This window comes from Pristiophorus japonicus, unplaced genomic scaffold, assembly GCF_044704955.1.
Source record: "Pristiophorus japonicus isolate sPriJap1 unplaced genomic scaffold, sPriJap1.hap1 HAP1_SCAFFOLD_348, whole genome shotgun sequence".
Lineage (NCBI taxonomy): Eukaryota > Metazoa > Chordata > Chondrichthyes > Pristiophoridae > Pristiophorus > Pristiophorus japonicus.
In genome coordinates, this window is record NW_027253303.1 from 88,837 (window position 1) to 113,399 (window position 24,563).

The following is a 24,563-nucleotide window of genomic DNA, read 5'->3' on the forward strand; positions in this document are numbered from 1 at the left end:
ATAGGGGAGTCAAGGGTTATGGGAAACAGGCAGGGAAGTAGAGCTGAGCCCAAGATCAGATCAGCCATGATCTTATTGAATGGCGGAGCAGGCTCGAAGGGCCAGGTAGCCTACTCCTGCTCCTATTTCTTATGTTCCTATGTTCGCTGGTGACCAGCCTCTAACCACCATTACTTCACCCTGCTGCTTATCAGCTCGAAATGCCCTCTCCAGACACAACCCAGTTATAGCATCTATAAACCCTGCCATTCCTGCACACTTCCTACCGAGCAACTGCATCACTCTGCGATTTACTGGTGTCTGATCGATGAGTCAGAGATGCCACCAGTGCCAATGTTACAACACTAAAGGGTGGAAATTCGGTATCCTCCTGGTTTGAGGCGGTGACACCGCTTGGTCATTAAATTTAGTGCCGGGCGATGGTTACCGCCTCCAACTGGGATACTGGTTTGCAGCCCCCGCCCAAGAGGGAGTGGAGCACTATGGGAAGCGAACCACACCCACCCCTTAGTGCGCTAACCCCGATTCCTGGGGCGCTATCGTGGGAGCGCTGCTGAAGTTCCGGCACTTGGAAACCGGCATCCCAGCGCCTAAAGGGGAGGTCGGATGGACCACCCGAACCATTACAGAAAAGCCAAGGCAGCTGAACCACAGTATGCAGCATCTCGGAGAGATGCATTAATGGGAAAACATTTCATTTTCACAGCTCGCCGGCTCCCCCTCGGACACATCCCCCCCCCCCCCCCCTCCCCCCCCCCCCGCCCAGTAGCTTCTCCGTGACGTCTGCCTTCCTTGTCGGAAGTAGCGGCGGGCGCTACGGCAGGCGAAAGCAGTCAAGTTCGCAACCGCGGGGCGTCGCTCGGTGGCGTCACTGAGTGGGCGGGGCTAGCGTGCGCAGCGCAAACCACCAGCGCTGCCGCTAAACCGTGACTGAAGTTCATGGCAGGCGCCGACAACGCGGCGCTCGGGCGGGCGATGCTCACCAACCGAGTTTCTCCCTCTGGCAAACACTGGAGGGCCAGGTGCAATCGCCAATGGGGGCCACGTGCACAGCGCAGAAGAACCAACGTCGAGCGCCACCAGTCCCGAACTATGCCTTCCTTCCCCAGGATCACCCGGTGCCAAGTTGAAAAGCCGCTGCAGTTCCCCGAGCTTAAATTGATCGTCAGAAGTTAGAATTGAATTACGGTGCGGGGCAAAATACAGCTCTGGACAACAGTTATCCCCGGTCAGGAACATCAGGTTGGCTACAGTTTGGTCGCCAGCACCGTGTGCCACTACGTAGTCATGCCGGGCGTAGTCCCCGCTCACACTGTTCTGCGCAATGGATTCCAAAACATGGCGGAGCTCCCAAGCAGAGGTCAAGATCTCCGCCACTGGAACAGGGGGAAGCCCGGAGGCCAAATCCCCTCAGGCTTTAGATGAAAGGTGGATTTGTTCATGTTTTGAGAAACTGTTTTAATCGCGGCCTTACGTGAACCTCATTCCATGGTTTGACCCTGAAACCATCAGATCCCCCAGAATCACCCCCATAAATCTGCAGCCTCAGAAATGTGCATCTCAGGGTCAGTGAGCAGCTTCCCGGGTGGGGGTCTGAGTTGCCATGACAACTGATGATTTCAGGTGACAAAATAGCAATGCAGCCGTGAATGTTCCAGCCCCTCTCCGGAGGTTCCTGGGAGGAGGGGGATTTCCTCAGCCATCTCGCTGTGCAAGGTCAAGGTCATTTATAGGGAAGAGGTTTACAATTGTGCTATACCCTAACACAGCAAGGAAATCATGCCCCGTGGTTGGAGTCTATGCAATTAGGAATGGTTTACTTTTTGCATCAAATCCTATCTAATCATTTCTATTCACGGGCACTTCTGTCAAAGAGTTAATGTTTGTAATTGCTGCAATACCATCTCCTGGCCAGAGAGGTCGAAAACAGCACTACTTCTCACATCTGTAACTTTTTTTCAGACCTGAAACGTTAACTCTGTTTCTCTCTCCACAGATGCTGCCCGACCTGCTGAGTATTCCCAGCGTTTTTTGTTCACTGCGTACATGATTCCGCTTTGCGTTGCAGTCTTTCATACATGTGTACACGTACGTGCGTGTGCACATGTAGTGAATGGATCCTTCTCTGCCACATCAAATTCTCCAACCCGCAAGAGAACGCAGAATTTTGTATTTTAAGCGCACAGCGGAGAGCTCATTTTAAACATTGAAAATGATATGGGAGTCAAATGCATTTGTTAAGTAATTGGTTGAAGGATGAGAGGGGAGTTGAAACATAGAAACGTAGAAATTTACAGCGCAGGAGGAGGCCATTTCGACAAAGAGCCTCGGTCAGCAGCCCTGAAGGTTACATACAAACCCATGAACATTGAACAATGGCGGAAAGGCAAAGAGCACCCAGCCCAACCAGTCTGCCTCACACAACTGCGACACCCCTTACACTGAAACATTCTACACTCCACCTCAACCGGAGCCATGTGATCTCCTGGGAGAGGCAAAAAACAGATTAAAAACCCAAAAGGTTTTGAGAACTTTTTTCACCCAGAGGGTCTGGAACTCACTGCCTGAAAGGGTGGTAGAGGCAGAAACCCTCATCGTATTCAAAAAGTACTTGGATGTGCACCTGAACTCCCATAACCTACAGGGCTACGGACCTAGAGCTGGAAAGTGGAAGTGGGCTGAATAGCTCTTTGTCGGCCGGAGCAGAAACAATGGGCCGAATGGCCTCCTTCTGCATTGTAAAACTTCTATAATTCTACGAATGGAACGAAATGGATAATTCATCAGAGCTGTGGTGCTGGTGCGATAGGCTCAGTGGCCCTATTCCGCGTTATTAAATTCTGCGATTCTGTAGATATATGTCCAAGAAAATCTTTTGTCCGCAAGCACTTCCTGCCAGTTTGTTCCATGATAAATTCCTATGACCACATTTATAAATAGACACTATGGATTTAAACTTGACACACTGTAATTACACCCACTCCCCATGTGCCACAATACATCAGAACGACAAGCACTCTATATAAATATTAAATACAGATGAAGGGTTTTGATCGAGTAAACAAGGAAAAACTGTTTCCACTGGCAGGAAGGTCAGTATTCAGGGGACACAGACTTAAGGCAATTGGCAAAAGATCCAGAGGGGAGACGAGGAGAGGTTTTTCTTTGAAACAGCGAGTTGTTATGATCTGCAATGCCCTGCCTGAAAGGGTGATTGAAACAGATTACACAACAAAATAAGAAACAGGAGTCGGCCAATCGGCCCTTCAAGCCTGCCCCACCATTCAACAAGATCATGGCTGATCTACTTCAACTCCACCTTACCCATTATCTCCATATCCCTCGATTGCCTTAGTATCCAAGAATCTATCAATCTCTGTATTGAATATACTCAAAGACTGAGCATCCACAGCCCTCTGGGGTAGAGAATTTCAAAGATTCACCACCCTCCGAGTGAAGAAATTCCTCATCATCTCAGTCCCCTTATTCTGAGACTGTGACCCCTGGTTCTAGACTCTCCAGCCGAGGGGGAAACATCCTCCCCACATCTACCCTGTCAAGCCCCTTAATGATAACCACCCCATAATAAGCACAGACATCTGCTGATACAGCTCACTTGCTGATCTCCGGATCTCCTCATCTAAACTCAGAACAGATTTAATAGTAACTGTGTCGGATATACACTTCAAAAAGAAAATATTTGCATGGCTATGGCGAGGGAGCTGGGGAGTGGGACTAATTGGATCGCGCTTTCAAACAGCCAGCACAGGAACAATGGGCCGAATGAGTAACTTCTGAACTATAAGGTTCTAGTGGGGTGGAAATTCGTTTGTCCAGCTCCTCAGTTAGTGGCCAGAAGGGGCGTTACAGCGTGTAATAGCTCAGCGACCAGGTGTGCAGCTTCTAGTGCCCCGTCAGAAAATTCAGTTGAGGGCTAACTGGGGCGCAAAACGCTCGCGCCGGTCTGCTGACTATCCGTCCGATCCGGACGTCCGTCGGGTGCAAGGACCACGTTAGCGCCCCCGCTCGCTATATTCGGTGCGGCCGCCTCATTTAGCGCCCGCCACTAATCACGTCCGAAAACACAGTCGGTACGGCCTTCCACAGGCGTTAACTGGCGGCTACTGAAAGGGAGGAGGAAGCGCTTCCCTCGGAGGGTCACACAGTCAGTGCAACGTGTACACACAGCGCGGTGCGTGAGCCTCCCAGTTTGCAGCGGCAGACAGACCTACTGGTACAGCTTGCTAACATTTTGAAAACCTTAATGGGCGCATTACTAGTCCGACAGCAGGATTTCAAATCGGACTTCGGAGCGAGCGCAATGGATTCCAGAATTTAACGCGAGGGTTTTCGTTAGTGCTCCCCCGGGTGCAGGAAAGTGGAGTTGAGGTCGAAGATCCACCATGATCTTACTGAATGGCGGAGCAGGCCCGAGGGGCTGAATGGCCGACTCCTGCTCCTGTTGCTAAAGTTCTTATGATCTGAATTGTGCAATTTGTACCTGCAGCATGCTCCGCTTATGATTCATCTGGAAAAAGCAAATAAAATGGACAACGGGAGCTTTCCTAAAACAAATGCATCTGTTGCTGGGTACATGCGAGCGCAATATTGGTTTGTTCAGACGTTTCTTTGTTTAAATCGGTTCCAGTTGCACAACATGTTAAATTAGCTCCAATGTGGCTATGTCTGGAACCATTTTGCTTTCTGCGGTGCTAATGAAGTGGTTCTCCTCTCATGTTTCTGAGGCTCGTGATCAAACTCTGCGAGCTAGTAATTTGCAGTCTGCCTTCTCACGATTAAATTTTCTACGCCAGAAGCTATTCAGCTGACTGAACAACACACAGAAAAAAATTTAGAGCATGTCCGTGCGGGCAATTTAAAAGCCTTTTTAAAGGTTCGGAATCGCTGTCACCAGGTGGTGATCCACAGCTCCTTAATAATTAGTACGGGCTTCGCTCGAACATGGCTAATTAAGGCCACTACAAATCAGTCTGTTGGAAGAGGTTGCTCTGTGAATTTGCCCATTGTAGACTTCAGCCATCACCCAACCCCTTCCCAGGTAAATGCAGTGGCAGATGTTAAGAGGCGGAATGGCTGCAGCTGCTGATAAAATTGTTGAAGCGTTTAGAAATCCCTCAAAAATAGCCTTCAATTCCCTTCGGGCCAAAGCCTACTAAATAGTGCTCACATGTTGTAGTGAGTTACCGCTCTCAGTGATGAGCAAGCCGGCTAAGGTTTGGGATTTCAGGCTAGTTTGCTGGCCTTTGTAGCGATGCCAACATTGGAAAAAAAGTCAAAATACTGGGACTTGTTTCTTTGCATAAATGGGGCTTTGAGAAGGCTACAGCTGACGGGGTCCAGGGGAGGCCGCGTCACTGAACTGACATCAGACACCTTCGGTCCCGAGTTATTTTCTCTCCCGAGGAGCCCATGGTGCCAAGCCGTAAACCCAGCACAACATTCGGATACATTGGTTGAGAAATTCCATTTTTAGTCATAGCGGTAATTTTCCCGCCAAAAATAGCGCTATGATTCCGAGGCCTAACATTCGGGAGAAAATGCGGCCAACACTAAAAATCGGCGTTGCACGAAGCCAAAACTGCTCAGAGTTGGACCCAGGGAGGAGGGAAAACACCCCCCCAAAAAATTCCCCCCCCAAAAAAAATCACAAAACATTCACAAAAACCTTTTCTACGGAATAGCTGCAAAAGAATTAAAAAATAAAAACATTAATTTACCTTTTTTTGCAGGTCTTCATAACTACCGCCATTGCCAGGGCTGCAATGCAGGTTTTCCCCGGGTGTTTTTTTTTGGTCCTATCTACGGGTCACCGCTGAGCCAGTTATCGGGTAAAAGCGCATTTTCCAGTCTTGCACGCTGGCGGTTGGCTCCCCAGCGGTATTTAAAAACCGCCAGCGCAAGACTTCAGCGAATTTCCCGATTCACCGTTTTCCGCCAAAAACGGCAAGATAGCGCCGAAAAAGCTGGCACAAGGTTGGGGAATTTCCAGCCCATAAAATCATTAATTTGAGACATGACATATGGTGAGTGCAGCATGCTCGGGAGGAACAGGGGACTTTGGACCTGTGGTTCCCCAAGCTCTCCACCACTGGAGGGTTTCCTCGTCTCATGTCTGGGTCTGTTTGATGGACATTGATTGCCATGACTTGTCAACAACTCATTATCGTTGTATTGTGTGAACTACCAAAGGATTTGGGGATAGTACAGGAACATGGATTTGAGGTGGATGATCAGCCATGATCTTATTGAATGGCGGAGCAGGCTAGAAGGGCCGAATGGCCGACTCCTGCTCTTATTTCTTATGTAACAGGATGGTAGAAACATAGAAAAGAGGTGCAGGAGTAGGCCATTCGGCCCTTCGAGCCTGCACCGCCATTCAATGAGTTCATGGCTGAACATGCAACTTCAGTACCCCATTCCTGCTTTCTCGCCATACCCCTTGATCCCCCTAGTAGTAAGGACGACATCTAACTCCTTTTTGAATATATTTAGTGAATTGGCCTCAACAACTTTCTGGTAGAGAATTCCACAGGTTCACCAATCTCTGGGTGAAGAAGTTTCTCCTCATCTCGGTCCTAAATGGCTTACCCCTTATCCTTAGACTGTGACCCCTGGTTCTGGACTTCCCCAACATTGGCAACATTCTTCCTGCATCTAACCTGTCTAAACCTGTCAGAATTTTAAACGTTTCTATGAGATCCCCTCTCATTCTTCTGAACTCCAGTGAATACAAGCCCAGTTGATCCAGTCTTTCTTGATATGTCAGTCCCGCCATCCTGGGAATCAGTCTGGTGAACCTTCGCTGCACTCCCTCAATAGCAAGCATGTCCTTCCTCAAGTTAGGAGACCAAAACTGTACACAATACACCAGGTGTGGCCTCACCAAGGCCCTGTACAACTGTAGTAACACCTCCCTGCCCCTGTACTCAAATCTCCTCGCTATGAAGGCCAACATGCCATTTGCTTTCTTAACCGCCTGCTGTACCTGCATGCCAACCTTCAATGACTGATGTACCATGACACCCAGGTCTCGTTGCACCTCCCCTTTTCCTAATCTGTCACCATTCAGATAATACTCTGTCTCTCTGTTTTTACCACCAAAGTGGATAATCTCACATTTATCCACATTATACTTCATCTGCCATGCATTTGCCCACTCACCTAACCTATCCAAGTCACTCTGCAGCCTCATAGCATCCTCCTCGCAGCTCACACTGCCACCCAACTTAGTGTCATCCGCAAATTTAGAGATACTACATTTAATTCCTTCGTCTAAATCATTAACGCACAATGTAAACAGCTGGGGTCCCAACACAGAGCCTTACGATACCCCACTAGTCACTGCCTGCCATTCTGAAAAGTACCCACTTACTCCTACTCTTTGCTTCCTGTCTGCCAACCAGTTCTCAATCCACGTCAGCACACTACCCCCAATCCCATGTGCTTTAACTTTGCACATTAATCTCTTGTGTGGGACCTTGTCGAAAGCCTTCTGAAAGTCCAAATACACCACATCAACCGGTTCTCCCTTGCCCACTCTACTGGAAACATCCTCAAAAAATTTCAGAAGATTTGTCAAGCATGATTTCCCTTTCACAAATCCATGCTGACTTGGACCTATCATGTCACCTCTTTCCAAATGCGCTGCTATGACATCCTTAATAATTGATTCCATCATTTTACCCACTACCGATGTCAGGCTGACCGGTCTATAATTCCCTGTTTTCTCTCTCCCTCCTTTTTTAAAAAGTAGGGTTACATTGGCTACCCTCCACTCCATAGGAACTGATCCAGAGTCTGTGGAATGTTGGAAAATGACTGTCAATGCATCCGCTATTTCCAAGGCCACCTCCTTAAGTACTCTGGGATGCAGTCCATCAGGCCCTGGGGATTTATCGGCCTTCAATCCCATCAATTTCCCCAACACAATTTCCCAACTAATAAGGATTTCCGTCAGTTCCTCCTCCTTACTAGACCCTCTGACCCCTTTTATATCCGGAAGGATGTTTGTGTCCTCCTTAGTGAATACCGAACCAAAGTACTTGTTCAATTGGTCTGCCATTTCTTTGTTCCCAGTTATGACTTCCCCTGATTCTGACTGCAGGGGACCTACGTTTGTCTTTACTAACCTTTTTCTCTTTATGTATCTATAGAAGCTTTTGCAGTCCGTTTTAATGTTCCCTGCAAGCTTCCTCTCGTATTCTATTTTCCCTGCCCTAATCAAACCCTTTGTCGTACTCTGCTGAGTTCTAAATTTCTCCCAGTCCCCGGGTTCGCTGCTATTTCTGGCCAATTTGTATGCCACTTCCTTGGCTTTAATACTATCCCTGATTTCCCTTGATAGCCACGGTTGAGCCACCTTCCCTTTTTTATTTTTACGCCAGACAGGGATGTACAATTGTTGTAGTTCATCCATGCGGTCTCTAAATGTCTGCCACTGCCCATCCACTGTCAACCCCTTAAGTATCATTCACCAATCTATCCTAGCCAATTCACGCCTCATACCTTCAAAGTTACCCTTCTTTAAGTTCTGGACCATGGTAGAAGGCGAACTAGAGGGACCGTGGTCTATTTTCGTCTAGCAATTCCTATCTTCCCAACTCCCTGGAATTAAACCGATCATCACAATTCAGAATTGTATTGTGGTTCTGTGCCACCATCAAAATACAGTTCTAGTCATAGCCAGCCCTAAACAGCCACACTGTCTCAAACATCACGACAATGAGCAAGCTTAAGAATCACATTCTATTACCCTAATTAAACTCTCGGTCACCAAGAACATAATAATCGTAACTTAAAAAGAAATACCCACCAAGTGTCAGCCGAGGCTCAGTGGGCAGCAGATTCGTCTCGGAGTCAGAAGGTTGTGGGTTTCAAGTCCCACTCCAGGGACTTGAGCACAGTAAATCTCGGCTGACACTCCAGTGCAGTGCTGAGGGAGCGCTGCACTGTTGGAGGTGGCATCTTTCTGATGAAACGTTAAACCGAGGCCTCATCTGCTCTCTCAGGTGAACATAAACGATCCCATGACATAGAGCAGGGGAGTTCTCCCTGGTGTCCTGGCCAATATTTATCCCTCAATTAACATAACAAAAACAGATTATCTGGTCATTATCACATTGCTGTTTGTGGGAGCTTGCTGTGCACAAATTGGCCGCTGCGTTTCCAACATTACAACAGTGACTACACTCCAAAAGTACCCCATTGCTGTAAAGCACTTTGAGACGTCCGGTGGTCATGAAAGGCGGCATATAATTCCAAGTCTTTCTTTCCAACTTAATCAAATTGAAATAGTCACCCAATGGTTACCGTGCACCTACCTACCCCTGCAACTGGTCCTCTCCTTCCTTATTCGTTTCGTTGACTGGATCATCCCTCCGCCAATCAAAGGAATAATTTGTTTAAAAGCTACAAGATTGCCCGCTCCTCCAGAGTCACGATGGGCGCCTCCAGCCACATCAGCAACCCCTGGGTATCTCGCACATCTATAAATCTAGGCAGCCTGTGTCGACTAGGAGAACCCATCACAGCCAAACCTGATGTTGCCCTCACACAATTTCTGCACATGTGCGTAGACTTTGCAGCAGGAGGTAATTAGACAGTGACCTGGAGCAGGAGATCCGAGCCACTCTGACCTTCCGAGATCATGCCACCACAGCCAATGCCCCCACAGCTCTCCTGGCTTCCTCAATGTTCTCCTCCCTCTTATCAGCTTATTGAATTGGATACTTCCCAACAATACTAAGCAGGGATTTGAACATTGTGGTCGACATGGCTTGGAAGCAGGTGATTTCAAGATTCTTAGATTGTCACGTCATGGACCCGAGAAGAACTGGTCCTATATCCAACCCGCAATTGACTTGTGGAATTTTCTCATGGAAACTTAGCTAATTCTTTCTGTGTTCATGCGGTGAGATTCTGTAAATTTCTCATGTCTCCCTTAATGCTTCTTTGTCTTGCAGTGAGAGACATGTGAGAGCAGCAGAGTAAAAGTCACTTACAAGATCAGCTCCTCATTCCACCTCAGCTCCGAGTTTGGGCTTAGAGACTTGGGAATCACGGATTTTGTTCTCTTCAGCTGTGCAGGGCTATCAAGCTCCAACACACAGCACAGCTCTCCACCTCCTACAAGGCACGAGATAAAAAAACATGAAGTCACACAACACAAAGTGTACAGCTGCTGTCCACGTCGGCAGTAACACACTTAAGAGATCAGCAACTACAGATGAAATGTCAGCTGTGGCTCAATGCCTGTGGCTCAATGAACTTGTGAGTTCAAGCCCCACTCGAGAGACGCGAGCACATAATCTAGACTGACACTTCAGTGCAGTATGGAGGGAGTGCTGCATTGTTAGAGATGCTGCCTTTTGGATGAGCTATTAAAGTGAGGCCCAATCCAATTCTTCAGATGATATAAAGGATGCCCTGGTATTTTTTTTGAAGACGAGCAGACAGTTTTCCCATTGGCTGATATTTATCCTTAAACCACCAAGCAGATTAAGTGACCATTCATCTCATTGCTGTTTGTGGGACATCGTTGTCCATAAAATTGTTTACTACCTTTGCCTACAAAATAAGTGACTGCACTTCAACAGTAATTGATTGAGTGTGAAGCAGTTTGGGACATGCTGAGGATTTGAAAGGCAACTTATCAATATCATTTATTTCTTTTTATTTGTGTTTTTACTTCTTGAGGATGTGCTATCTGCTCGAATTGCTGCCTCATTTTCTTCCTATACCACTCTTGAGCCAACCATGTGATGAACCATCTGACGGGGAGATGGTTAGCCTCTTAGTTACTATTTCCTGATATCAACATGGATGGGATTGAGAACTGGGCAAAGTGGGAAATTGCACATGCTCCCAACTCTTCCAACTCAAAGAGAAGGTTCACTAGGTTGATTCCGGGGATGAGGGGGTTGACTTATGAGGAAAGGTTGGAGTAGGTTGGGCCTCTACTCATTGGAATTCAGAAGAATGAGAGGTGATCCTATCGAAATGTATAGGATTATGAGGGGGCTTGACCAGGTGGATGCAGAGAGGATGTTTCCGCTGATGGGGGGATATTGTATATGCAAGCACTCTGTTAATGACTCCATGTGTCAGGGGTATGGCACTTGAACTGTAGTGACCTTAGTCCTTTATTGCAGCTCCTAGAGTGAGGACACCAAGAGGTGAGCTCCCTTTTATACTGGGTTACCTGCAGTGTACAGGTGACCCTTAGGTCTCCAGCAGCAGCACCCTCTGGTGTACAGGTATGGTATATACTGGGTGAAGGTACATTCAGGTCTAGTGTTAACAGTACATCATTGACATGCATACATAACAGGGGAGACTAGAACTAGAGGGCACGATCTTAGAATAAGGGGCCGCCCATTTAAAACTGAGATGAGGAGAAATTTCTTCTCTCAGAAGGTTGTAAATCTGTGGAGTTCGCTGCCTCAGAGAGTTGTGGAAGCTGGGACATTGAATACATTTAAGACAGAGATAGACAATTTCTTAACTGATAAGGGAATAAGGGGTTATGGGGAGCGGGCAGGGAAGTGGAACTGACTCCATGATTGGGTCAGTCATGATCGTATTAAATGGAGGAGCAGGCTCGAGGGGCCATATGGTCTACTCCTGCTCCTATTTCTTGTGTAAAGTCTTCGTTTTCTTCGTGATATTTCTTCCTTTGGTGTCTTCATTTCTCACTAATCTAGACTCCTCGCTGGGATATGTTCCCATGGGCACCAGATGTCCTGTCGTACATCATTTTAAGTGATTATAGGTGTGTGAGCTTTGACACCGAGTGTCACCAAGCCATTCAACCACTTGCGGATTGCACGCATGTAGCGTACTCTTGTGTGGAATATGTGCAGCATCGATTCACCAGGAATGAGCAGTGACTTGAGGTTCCTTTCAGTGCAGCTGAGAAGGTGATGTGATCGTGGTCTTTGGAATTATGAAGGGTGCCAGTTGGGTAAATAGTAATGGATTGTTTCCATTGGTCAGTGACACAGCAACAAAACGGCACCACAATCACAAAAATAATTGATTCTTTTACATGGTTAGAATGTGGAATTTTTGTCACAAAGCTGAAGCAGAATAATGAAATTCCTTTTTACAAGGAAATTAGATAATTGTTTGAAAATGCGGAATATTAAAAGGTAGAGGGACTGACCGGGGGATTAGACTGGGTGTGGAGAAAAACACTGGCACAGATCCGATGGGCTCAATGGTTTGTATCTGTGCTGTAACAATCTATGATCGGAGCCCGTTCCAACGCAGGAACCACGGTTGGGTTTTTTTTCCCGTCTTTCTAACCGAGGGACAGTGTTCCTTGAAGAAACACCTAATTATGGGACAAATTGTCACACGTAACCCCAAAACCTTACCCTCTTCCTCTGTTCTGCTCACAATTGCCTTCAGCTGCCTGACCACCAGCCTGCACCCAGCATTCAGCGCTGCCTTTGACGGGGACGCCAAGCACTTCCCAAATTTCTCGCCTGGCACCTACACAGAGGAAAGACAATGGTTACTTGGGCAATTCCCCCTGAATGCAGTTGTACGGTTGGAATGTTGGGCTATTAATTTGTCATTCCCGGATCCCGAGCTCACAATCGGTCTTCCTCACCCGACCTTCAGACAGGCAAAAATGTGTTACAGATTGCCATTGGCTGACAACACAGTGCTGCTCTGTGTGCAAGCAATAGGAAATAGTCTTACTATGAGGTGGGGTGAGCAACATTAGTTTATGTCAGCTGTGGCTCAGTGGACACAGCACCCTCGCCTTGGAGTCAGAAGGTTGTGGGGGTTCAAGTCCCACTCCAGGGACTTGGGCACGATAAATCTAGGCTGACACTCCACTGTGGCGCTGAGGGAGCGCTGCACTGTCGGAGGGGCCATCTTTTGGATGGGACGTTAAATCGTCTGCCTTCTCAGGTGGACATAAAAGATCCCACGGCACTATTTAGAAGAATAGCGGGGGAATTATCCCCGGTGTCCTGGCCAATATTCATCCCTCAATCAACATAATAAAGAAAAACAGATTATCTGGTCATTATCACATTGCTGTCTGTGGGAGCTTGCTGTGCGCAAATTAGCTGCCGTGTTTCCCACATTGGAAGTGTGACTACATTCCAAAAGTACTTCATTGACTGTAAAGCGCTTTGAGACGTCCAGCGGTCATGGAAGACACTATATAAATGCAAGTCTTTCTTCTTTATGCCATGCCAATGTTCAATCTAAACATTTTTTAAAATATTCATTCATGGAATGTGGAAGTCGTTGGCAAGGCCGGCATTTATTGCCCATCCCCAATTGCCCATGAGAATGTGGTGGTGAGCTGCCTTCTCGAACCACTACAATCCGCGTGGTAACAACTGAGTGGCTCGCTGGGCCATTTCAGAGGGCAGTTAAGAGTCAACCACATTGCTGTGGGTCTGGAGTCACATATAGGCCAGACCGGGTAAGGGCGGCAGATTTCCTTCCCGAAAGGACATTAGTGAACCAGATGAATTTTTACAACAATCCGGTAGTTTCATGGTCACCATTACTGATACTGGCTTTTTATTCCAGATTTAATTAATTTACTGAGTTTAAATTCCCCAGCTGCCATGGTGGGATTTTAACTCACGTTTCTGGATCATTAGTCCAGTAACATAAACACAGTGCTACCGTAGCTCTAAATGCTGAATTGTTTTTGCATGTCTGCTGATTCATATCATAAGTACTGTTGTAATTAGTTCCTTTACTGGATCTCAAAGCTATTGAATTCCTCATGACCCACAGTCTTCCCTTCCTCTAACAATGTTCCCTTCCTCTAACAAACCCAAGTTGCATGTCATGTAAGATGTCAACTTATACCATATCTCCTCTCCTGCTCTTTTCATCCTTGGATATATACTTAAAGAGGACTAATTTACAGGACTATGGGGGTAAAACGCTGGGGTGTGGGATTAAATTGGCCAGCTCTTTCAAAGAGCCAGCACTGGCTCAACAGGTCGAATGGCCTCCTTCTGTGCTGTAAGATTCTATGATCCTTGATGGTGTCTTTCACCGTGGGCCTTGGCTCAGTTTGTCCATCAAAAATGTATTGGCCCAGAAATTGCAGTCGGAGGCTTCCCGCGAGCGGTTGTCTCCGACCGCAAATAAAGTACCCAGTGGTCCCAGCGACTTGCAGTCCTGGGGCTCTACGCGAAGGCCAGCGTAGGGGCCCACATATCCCAGGATTGGACGGGTCTCTGGGATCACGTGGGCCGGCCCAACCTATCAGAGTAGGGGGATCCCCATTCACACTTATGGTAATTCCGAATGAATGGAGCTGCCGTACTTATGAATGGGAATACCCCCAAAAACACTGAAAATAAATTTTAAAAACATTACACATTTAAAATTAATTATTTTATACATAAAAATGTTCTCAAAAAAATAAATTTTTATGTTTTAACAGGGCTAAAAATAAACTTATCTTAATGGACAGTGTCTATATATATATATATATACACACACATACATATATATATATGTATGTGTATATATATATATGTATGAGTTATACCATTTTATTTTTCTATTTTGTAAAACTCTTACACTGGTAAAAGCAGACCTTACGCCCGCTTTTACCAGGCGTAAGAATTTGAAGGACATTTGTTGGGCAAATAGCCCAATGCTCCGCCCGCGAAGGCCCTTTTCCTTCTGATGCGTGCGATTTGTCAAAATGATTGATAACAGATCGCAAGTGCCGGGTTTAGACGCATGCGCTTCGCACACCTACACCCGGAACTTGCGGGACCCCATGGGTGAGAGTGCGCACTTTGTACCCGTGGGGAGCACGATTTCAGGTCCCCTAACATTTCTCCTTTGATTATAGCAGCAGTTCCAAAGTTATGGAGCAACTAATAATTTTAGTTTTCAAACAAACTTATAGCCAAGGGAATAACATTCAGCATCTCCACCCTCGCCCTGCCAGAATATATATACATACAGTTACAAATATGTGCACACTATATCTACATACACACATGTGGAAAAACTGATGTATTACAAATCTTATAAGATTATATATGGGAATAAGAATATATAGAAGGGACTGTCATCCTATCTTAAGCTATTGTTTAGGTGCTATTTCTTACCATATGTGACCATTTTTATCTTCATCCTACGTCAAGGCCACAAAGATCTGTTTTCAGGTTCAAGGGCTCTTTTTCTTTGGTTAGAAGGTTTTGCAAAGTAGTTGTTGTTTTTCAAAACGAGGGAAGTTGGAGATTGCATTGGAGCAGGGATGTCCACAGATTTTGCCTCTGTGGAACACCAACTGTACCACAGAGCCTCGAGGGGTATGTATCAAGTTTACATTCAAAGTTCCCGTTGATATGCACGCATCAGGGGGGCGAACAGTTCTATATTGCGTGTACTTTTCTGGGGAGGGTGGGGTGGAGGCAGGAGTGAGGGGAACGTGCGTCGACAGAGGTGAAACAGGTGTAAGCAACAAAGGCTTCACTTACCGGTGTATTTGCTACGTGTGCCTTCAGGTTGACCAACATGGCGGGACTGGTGCTGACGATCGTATCCTCAATCAGTTCTTTGATGGTGGAAACATCTGCTTTTCCATCGTTCCCCTGTCCAGCCAAAAATAGAAGAGGTAAACAAATTTGCGATCTCCCTCTCAGTATTGTTTTGGAGAAGGGGCCTGCTTTGCAACTGGCAGAATGCAACACCTAAAGGTTGGGTCTGTAATCATTGGAGGTTAGAAGAATGAAAGGTGATCTTATGGAAACGTGTAAGATTCTGAGGGGGGCTTGACAGGGTAGATGCAGAGAGGATGTTTCCCCTCATGGGGGAATCTAGAACTAGGGGGCATAGTTTCAGAATAAGGGGGTCGCCCATTTAAGACAGAGATGAGGAAGAATTTCTTCTCTCAGAGGGTCTTAAATCTTTGGAATTCTCTGCCCCAGAGAGCTGTGGAGGCTGGGTCATTGAATATATTTAAGGTGGAGGTCGACAGATTTTTGAAGGATAAGGGAGTCAAGGGTCATGGGGAGCGGGAAGGGAAGTGGAGTTGAGGCCAAGATCAGATCAGCCATGATCTTATTGAATGGCGGAGTTCGAGGGGCCAGATGGCCGACTCCTGCTCCTATTTCTTATGTTCTTATGAACACTTCCATACAGCACAAAGTAACATACCCTTCGCGCTGCGTGCATTACTGTGCAGCCACACTAGAGGAGCTGCTGAGCAAACGTCCAATCCCAATGCGGCGAGGAAACGCTCGCGGCAGTATGGACACCCCATAATAACATACGGATGTTCCAAAGTACCACCCACGTGGACCACCCACAAGTCTGCAGCTGGCCACAAACTTTGTGGGTGCCCAATATTACCTGCCACTACATCGTTCGTTTTCAAAATGTAAAGTCTGGAAATTACGACCAGTGTTATTTCACCACCAGCAGCAGCCGCTTTAAAATATATAAGTTACCGCCGGCAATAGAATAATGCCGATCAGAACAGCAAGACCAAGATGTCACTGCTCCAACGATAAAGAACTTTGGGACGAATTTGTAATACGAGCGACATTATATAAACACAAGATGTTGTTGTGCTTGACGCATGCTTTTGTTACTATGCAACCAGACAAACACGATGATAGCAATGTGTTGGTAATATGCTCTGCATGTAGAAGGGGTAAGTTTTCTTTCACTGTATTTCCACTCCCTTTTCTTACAAAGTGAGGACCCAAGTGCCCCAAGTGGTCAAATTCAGATGTTCAGCCGAGTCTAGTTGGTCTGCCTGTGTCCTAACTCGCACCAAGTCCCGCTCACCCATCACCCCCTGTGCTCGCTGACTGTGTCCTAACTCGCACCGAGTCCTGTTCACCCATCATCCCCTGTGCTCACTGCCCCATGTCCTAACTCACACCTAGTCCCGCTCACACATCACCCCCTGTGCTCGCTGCCCGTGTCCTAACTCGCACCTAGTCCCGCTCACCCATCAACCCCCCCGTGCTCACTGACTGTGTCCTAACTCGCACCAAGTCCCGCTCACCCATCACCCCCCGTGCTCGCTAACCGTGTCCTAACTTGCACCAAGTCCCGATCACCCATCACCTCCTGTGCTCGCTGACCTATATTGGCTTCCGGTTAAGCAACATCTCAATTTCAAAATTCTCATCCTTATTTTCAAATCCCTCTATGGCCCCGCCCCTCCCTATCTCTAATCTCCAGCCCCACAACCCCCCGAGATGTCTGCACTCCTCTAATTCTGTCCTCTTGAGCATCCCTGATTATAATCGCCCAACCATCGGTGGCCGTGCCTTCTGTTGCCGAGGCCCCAAGCTCTGGAACTCCCTCCCTAAACCTCTCCGCCTCTCTACCTCTCTTTCCTCCTTCAAGGTGCTCCTTAAACCATACTGCTTTGACCGAGCTTTTGGTCACTTGCGCTAATTTTCTACTTGAGGCCAGATCATTTTTAATGCTGTAAATAGCAAGAATCGGCAGCATAAATTGTCTGCATTCCACCTGTATGAGGAATGGAGGATAACAGATCATGGGATGGAATCAACTTTGAGTCTCATCCTATGATTCACCCAGTCAGAACTCATTCCCCTAGTCACTTGTCGTCACTTGATTACAACTCACCAGCAATGAAATCTTCTGAACAATATATGTTTGTTCACTTACCCCTCTTTGTAGCTTGGGGGTGACTGTGAGCAAGAGAGGAGGAGGCTCCTTAAATGACCAGGTGACCAGTAGCCCCTCGACCTCCGCTTCTTCCAAGCAGATCTCCATCTGTGGTAACAGAAGAGCCCAGTTATCACAGCAACAACCAGGGGTCACATCAAACGTACATCTCTCCTCAAAGTGGCACTGAGATTTGGTTAATGAAATTATTGTGCTTAAATCCCGCTCCTCTAGATGGCCCTGTAGCATAGCACATTCATACGCTGAGCGGTGTTGTGTGCCATGTACTTGCAGGACTCAGGTACACAGCCACAACTGCTATTCCAGTGAAGTCTTAATCAGGAGTCAGCAGAAGGCAAGAAGCTGAGGCTCCACCGACTCTGGCTCGGATACAGTTCCCCAGCATTGTCCACCGTCCAGTATCCCATCCAACTGGCCATTCTTTACACTTGAATCTCGACACAAAAATATATAAAACTCAACACTGAACAAACCATAGATCTGCCTTGCTGCTACCCCAGCTGTTGATTCTGATCATTTGGTTCTCTACAAGATACTTGTACAATTTTACCTTGTAAAGAATAAGGGGTCGCACAGTTAAAATGGAGATGAGGAGGAATTTCTTCTCTCAGAGGCTGGTGAATCTGTGGAATTCTCTACCCCGGCGAGCTGTGGAGGCTGGGTCATTGAATATATTTAGGCTGAGATAGACAGATTTTTGAACGATAAGGGAATAAAGGGTCATGGGGAGGGGGCAGGGAAATGGAGCTGAGTCCATGATCAGATCAGCCATGATTGTATTGAATGGCGGAGCAGGCTCGAGGGGCCAAATGGCCGACTCCTGCTCCTATTTCTTGTGTAATGATCTAAGCTTTTCTTGTTCCAAACACTGAACACTCCCTTCAGTAAAGTAATATTTCCTTACACTTTGCCTAAACTTATATTCCTGTCCCTACATTTTGTTGTCTCGTGTCAATTCAAATAGCTTTTGCTTATCTTTTACATTAGTCTTCTCTGCAAGAAACGTCGCAGCTGAATCTGATCCTGTCTGTACTCAACATCCACACATGCATCGTATAGCAGGAGTCATTGGATGGCAATTAGGAGCTGATTTCCCCACCCTACACCCCATCCCCACCCTCCACCCCATTCCCCCACCCCTCACCCCCACCCTCCAGCCCATCCCCACCCCATTCCTCCGCCTCACCCCCACCCTCCAACCCATTCCCCCACCCTCCACCTCACCCCCCTCCTCCCCATCCACCACCCCTTTCCCCCCCCCCGTGTTAGCTCAGGGACATCGAAACCAGTGTCAGTGCTGTAACAGCCCCAGCCGAAGCCAGGGCACGGTACGCAGTGAACCTGGGACCTTCTGGGCTGTGCAGCAAATTGAGCGATGAACCAGAAGCTGTAACCCCTGCGCCCACTTGATGAGTGTTTTCTCTAGGACCAGTAACTCCTTGCAGATGGCAAGTGGCAAGTGGAAGGATTAATGGAGGTTATCTTAATTTCTAACCTAGTGTTAGATTTATTTTATAAATAGAATTGAGTAACCAGATGGCAGTTTGACAAGGTAAACGCCTGCGAACAGCACTCTAGTTTTTGATTAATGCCCTTGCAATTCAGCCCAGGCTTCTCTTCAATACAGATTAATGATCTCCAGTCATCAGTTGAGTGGCTCAAGGACATATAGCAAAAAAAATGACAGAAATATTTTATTGAGTCTGCACAATCATCTTTGCAACAAATTCCCTTTTCACATTAACAGGCAGCTCTTGATAGCCATTAAACCGTCCAGTTACAAATTCATCTTCAAAGCTCCTTCCTCAGTGTTTTTTTTTAAACTGATTAGCATAATATTAATTGAGCTTGGTTTCATTATGTAGCATTCTGCTTGCGTGCCTCCGACTAGCTGGGAGACAGGTGGCACCATGGCTGCATTTCACAGCAGCACTGCCTTGGCCATTCTTTGTTGCTGAATGGCCTCCTTCTGTGTCATAATTTTGCTATGATTCTATGATCTATCCTAGGTGGCCACCAAGTTTTACTCGATTGAGTCCTGGGTTGAGAGGGCTGTCCGGTGAGGGGATCTCGAGTAGAATGGGCCTATATTCTCTCCGCAGTTTAGAAGAATGTGATCTCATTGAAACGTATCAAATTCTTAAGACAGGGTAGATGCTGTGAGGCTGTTTCCCCCTGGATGGAAAGTCTAGAACCAGGGGTCACAGTCTCAGGATACGGGGTAGTAAATTGAGGACCGAGATGAGGAGAAATGTTTTCACTCGGAGGGTGGTGAACCTGTGGAATTCTCTGCTGGGCTGTGGCGGCCAAGTCACTGAATATACTTAAGAGGGAGATAGATAGATTTCTAGACACACAAGGCATCAAGGGGTATGGGGAGAAAGCGGGAATATGGTGTTGAGATGGAGGATCAGCCATGATCATTTTGAATGGCGGTGCAGGCTCGAAGGGCCGAATGGCCTACTCCTGCTCCTATTTTCTATGTTTCCTCACATTTGTATTCCAGCCCCCTTGAGATAAATGCCAGCATTCTATTGGCATGGTTCATTGTTTTTTGTACCCGTCGGCTGGTCTTTAAATGATTCAAAAAGTGAAATAATTGTTAATAATTAGAGAGCATTCGCAGTTTGCCACCTTGGGGAGTGCAGTCGTCACTGTGGGACAGCTGGGTACACCCCAAACTGTTGCTGGAATCACTTGCTCTTCCCATACTCTGTAACCCAACAATAATATCCCTTGAAACAACGATGGAGCTGGTCAGCCCAGACTGGAAAAAAAATTCAACACAAAACCCATGCGATTTTTCCCACACTGAGACCTGTACCCGTCCAAACACAAACATGTTCTTCAGCTTATCCGTCATCATATTGCCATCGATATTTTCTAGGTTCGCTCGATAGATCCCTGGGATGCAAAGGGTTGTCCTATGAGGAGAGCTTGAGTAGGTTGGGCAGATACTCTCCGGAGATTAGAAGAATGCGAGGTGATCTCACTGAAACATATAAGATTCCGAGGGGGTCTGATAGGGTAGATGCTGAGATTAAAAACAGTAAATGCTGGAAATCTCAGCAGGTCAGGCAGCATCTGTGGAGGAAAGCGGAAGTCAACGTTTCGGGTCGATGACCTTTCGTCTGATGCTGAGAGGTTGTTGCCCCTGGCTGGAGAATCTAGAACTAGGGGGCACAGTCTCAGGATAAGGGGGCGGCCATTTAAGACTGAGATGAGGAGTAATTTCTTTCCCCAGAGGGTTGTGAATCTTTGGAATTCTCTGCCCCAAGGGGTGTGGATGTGGAATCGTTGAGCATATACAAGGCTGAGATCGACAGATTTGACTCTGGGGAAATCAGGAGATATGGGGATCGGGCAGGAAAGTGGAGTTGAGGTCGAAGGTCAGCCATAATCTTAATGAATGGCGGAGCAGGCTCGAGGAGCCGTATGGCCTACTCCTGTTCCTATTTCTTATGTTCTTCTGATATTTCTATTTAATGTTTTCACAACCAACAGGAACACCACTGATTTTTCATTCAGCAGTGATAAATCCTTTACTCCCACAACATGGTGCGCTGAATACCTGGGCCTCAAGTGGAGCCAGGGTCACCTGGTAGGAATCCATGGAAACGGCAGCAGGAGATTGCTGGGTGACAGACACAGGGAACTGAATCACATCCACCACCAACTGAAAGCAAAGAACCTACACCAAACAAAAAGGATAAATGGTTAACAATCAAACTCTTCAAAAATGAACGATTTCAATCCTCTCACGCCCTCTCTCGGAACACTCTTCTGTTCACAGTTTATAATTCCAACCATTTCAAAAATGTTTTTAAATGAAGTGTTACTTGAGCAGGAGCTTGGGCCCACTAACCAAACTAGATTGATTCCTAGGATGAGAGGGCTTCTTATGAGGAGAGATTGTGTAGAATGGGCCTATATCCTCTGGAGTTTAGAAGAATGAGAGGTGATCTCATTGAAACATACAAGATTCCGATGGAGATTGACAGGGTAGATGCTGAGAGGTTGTTTCCCCCTGGCTGGAGTGTCCAGAACCAGGGGTCACAGTCTCAGGATAAGGGGTCGGCCATTTAAGACTGAGATGAGGAGGAATCTCTTCACTCAGAGGGTTGTGAATCTTTGGAATTCTCTGCCCCAGAGGGCTGTGGATGCTGAGTCTCTGAATATATTCAAGGCTGAGATCGATAGATTTTTGGGGTCCAGGGGAATCAAGGGATATGGAGATCAGACGGGAAAGTGGAGTTGAGGTCAATGATCAGCCGTGATCTTATTGACTGGTGGAGCAGGCTCGAGGGGCCATATGGTCTATTCCTGCTCCTATTTCTTATGTTCTTATTAAAGAAGATTCAATACGGGAAATGTATCAGAATGATATAGCATGAACATTGATTGAGTACATAATTTGGAGATATTCCCATAACAATCAGTGTCTGACAATCCAGCAAACAACTGGTCTGTGCCAGATTGTGCTAGCAAGACTGAAGATGGTGTTTTGCACAAGGAGACTGAATTAGCGAACAGTGCTGTTTATAATGTTTTAAACCTCGTGATGAGGACTATCATGGTTGTATTCCCTGGAATCTAGAAGGTTAAGAGGTGGTTTGACCGAAGTTTTCAAGATATTAAGGGGAACAAATAGGCTACACAGAGAAGAACTATTTCGGCTGGTTGGGGAGTCTAGGACTAGGGGACAATAGTCTAAAAATTAGAGCCAGGCCTTTCAGGAGTGGAGTTAGGAAACTCCTCTACACTCAAAGGGTGGTAAAAGTTTGGAACTCTCTTCCACAAACAGCAATTGATGCTGGTTAATTTTAAATCTGAGATCTACAGAGTTCTGTTAACCAAAGGGATTATGGGGCAACGGCAGGTAAATGGAGTTAGATCACAGATCAGCCATGATCTCATTGAATGGCAGAACAGGCTCGAGAGGCTGAATGGCCTCCTCCTGTCCCTATCTGCCCACATGGAAGGTAAGCGGTGACATGGACTAGTTTGTCCCATTAGTTGACTATATCAATAATATTCTTCAGACAGGAAGCTAGAGAAAAATAAACCGATGAGGCTTTAAATCAACGGTGTTGTAGAGTGTGCGCAAAAAGGCTCATTCAATTCTTGACACCGTAACCTTCGACCTTGAGAGGTCATTTCACTTGTTAAAGAGTTAGGAACAGAATGCGTGTTGTGATGTGAAAATGGTTACATTCCGATGGTTACATTCCGATTACCCCTTTTGAACATCCCATCACCCCCCAGAGCTCTGATATTCTGTCTATGAAGGACAATTACTCGAAACCAGTATTCTAGATATCAGGCCATCCCCCCCCCAACCACATTGCAAGATGCTGTTTCAAGTTGGAGTACCAATCAATGAGCAACAGCAACCTCCCCCACCCCCCCCCCCCGGTACCTCATCCAAAATCTCCCTGTGTGCGTCCAGAGAGTATCTGTGGAGAACAGCACACCCCAATCCTGTTCTTCCCCACCCCTATAACTTCACATTCCAATTAGTCACTGGATATCAATCAGCAGTGAGAACCCAGACGGTTTTTCCTCTGTCCCTACTACAGGGGAGCAGAACTACTCATAGCGCCCTTACTGGTGCTCGAGCCAAGCTGAACCGAGTCAGCACATTCTGTGCCACGTTTCCTACTTGACAGCAGTGACTACACATGGAAATTACTTCATTGGCTGCATCGGGCCGTCCTGAGATTGTAAAAATCTTTTCTTTTTATTTACCAGTTACTTTTGCACTGCAGAGGGATAGGCTAATCGCTGGGAATCTCTTGACCTATTTGGCTCAGTTCCACGTCAACCGTTTGGCTGCAGCTCCTTCAAACCACAGCTAGGGTGAATACAACACCCCCAAAACAAAGTACCATTGTCAGCGGTGGCTCAGTGGGCAGCACTCTCGCCTCAGAAGGTTGTGGGTTCAAGTCCCACTCCAGGGACTGGAGCACAAAATCTAGGCTGACACTCCCGCTGGAAGGTGCCGTCTTTCAGATGAGATGTTAAACCGAGGCCCCGTCTGCTCTCTCAGGTGGACGTAAAAGATCCCATGGCTCTATCTTGAAGAAGAGCAGGGGAGTTATCCCCGGTGTCCTGGCCAATATTTATCCCTCAACCAACACCATTAAAAATAGATTATCTGGTCATTATCACGTTGCTGTTTATGGGACCGTGCGGTTTGCAAACTGGCTGCTGCGTTTCCTACTTTACAGCAGTGACTACACATCAAAAGTGCTTCATTGGCTGCATTGGGTCGTCTTGAGGTTCCAACGGTTTTTTTATTTACCAGTTACTATTGCACTGCAGAGGGATAGGCTGTGCTCTGGCCTGATCCTGAAGGTAATTCTGCTCTTCCTTCCCCTCCCGTTAACACTCGAGACCAACACCCAGACTATTGACAGCTTGTGACATCCATCAACTTACCATGCTCTGCTCCGATTGATCCGTGCAAGCCACGTGACTGATGCATGCTGTGGACGGTAGCTGGGGACCCTCTTCAAAGCTTATCTGTACGGAGCTCTAAACCAAATGGAAACAAAGAGTAACTGAAGTGAACGAGCCTCCAATCGCAGACCATTGATTCACACGCAGCTTGGCCTGCGGCCAAGATCATTATAACAGTGGATTCAAAAAAGTGAAGGAAGACCCAAGAAAGGAATATCTTCCAATCCCACGGCTACTTGAAGATTTCCCTCCGTTACGTGAGGGATATGTTCACAGCAACAAACAAGCCTTAGGCTTTATGCCGTAAGGAAGTCTTCCCTGGATTTATTCAGAAGATATGTATGATTCAGTACAAAAAGTTCCACGAAAATAGCCTTTGGTTCAGAGTATTCTCACCC

General features: G+C 46.8%; 1 protein-coding gene across 3 annotated transcripts in view; it reads right to left on the minus strand.

Moving 5' to 3' along the window:
- Positions 1-24,563, minus strand: part of c2cd2l (c2cd2 like) — a 158,149-nt gene that overhangs the window by 20,693 nt on the left and 112,893 nt on the right. For all 3 annotated transcript variants that reach the window (XM_070872671.1, XM_070872673.1, XM_070872672.1), the window contains 6 exons: positions 24,145-24,240; positions 21,275-21,394; positions 17,683-17,790; positions 15,510-15,623; positions 12,399-12,516; positions 10,023-10,146 (listed from right to left, as the gene is read on the minus strand). In XM_070872671.1, the coding sequence (XP_070728772.1) occupies positions 10,023-10,146; positions 12,399-12,516; positions 15,510-15,623; positions 17,683-17,790; positions 21,275-21,394; positions 24,145-24,240 (680 nt within the window). The remainder of the gene's footprint in view (positions 1-10,022; positions 10,147-12,398; positions 12,517-15,509; positions 15,624-17,682; positions 17,791-21,274; positions 21,395-24,144; positions 24,241-24,563) is intronic.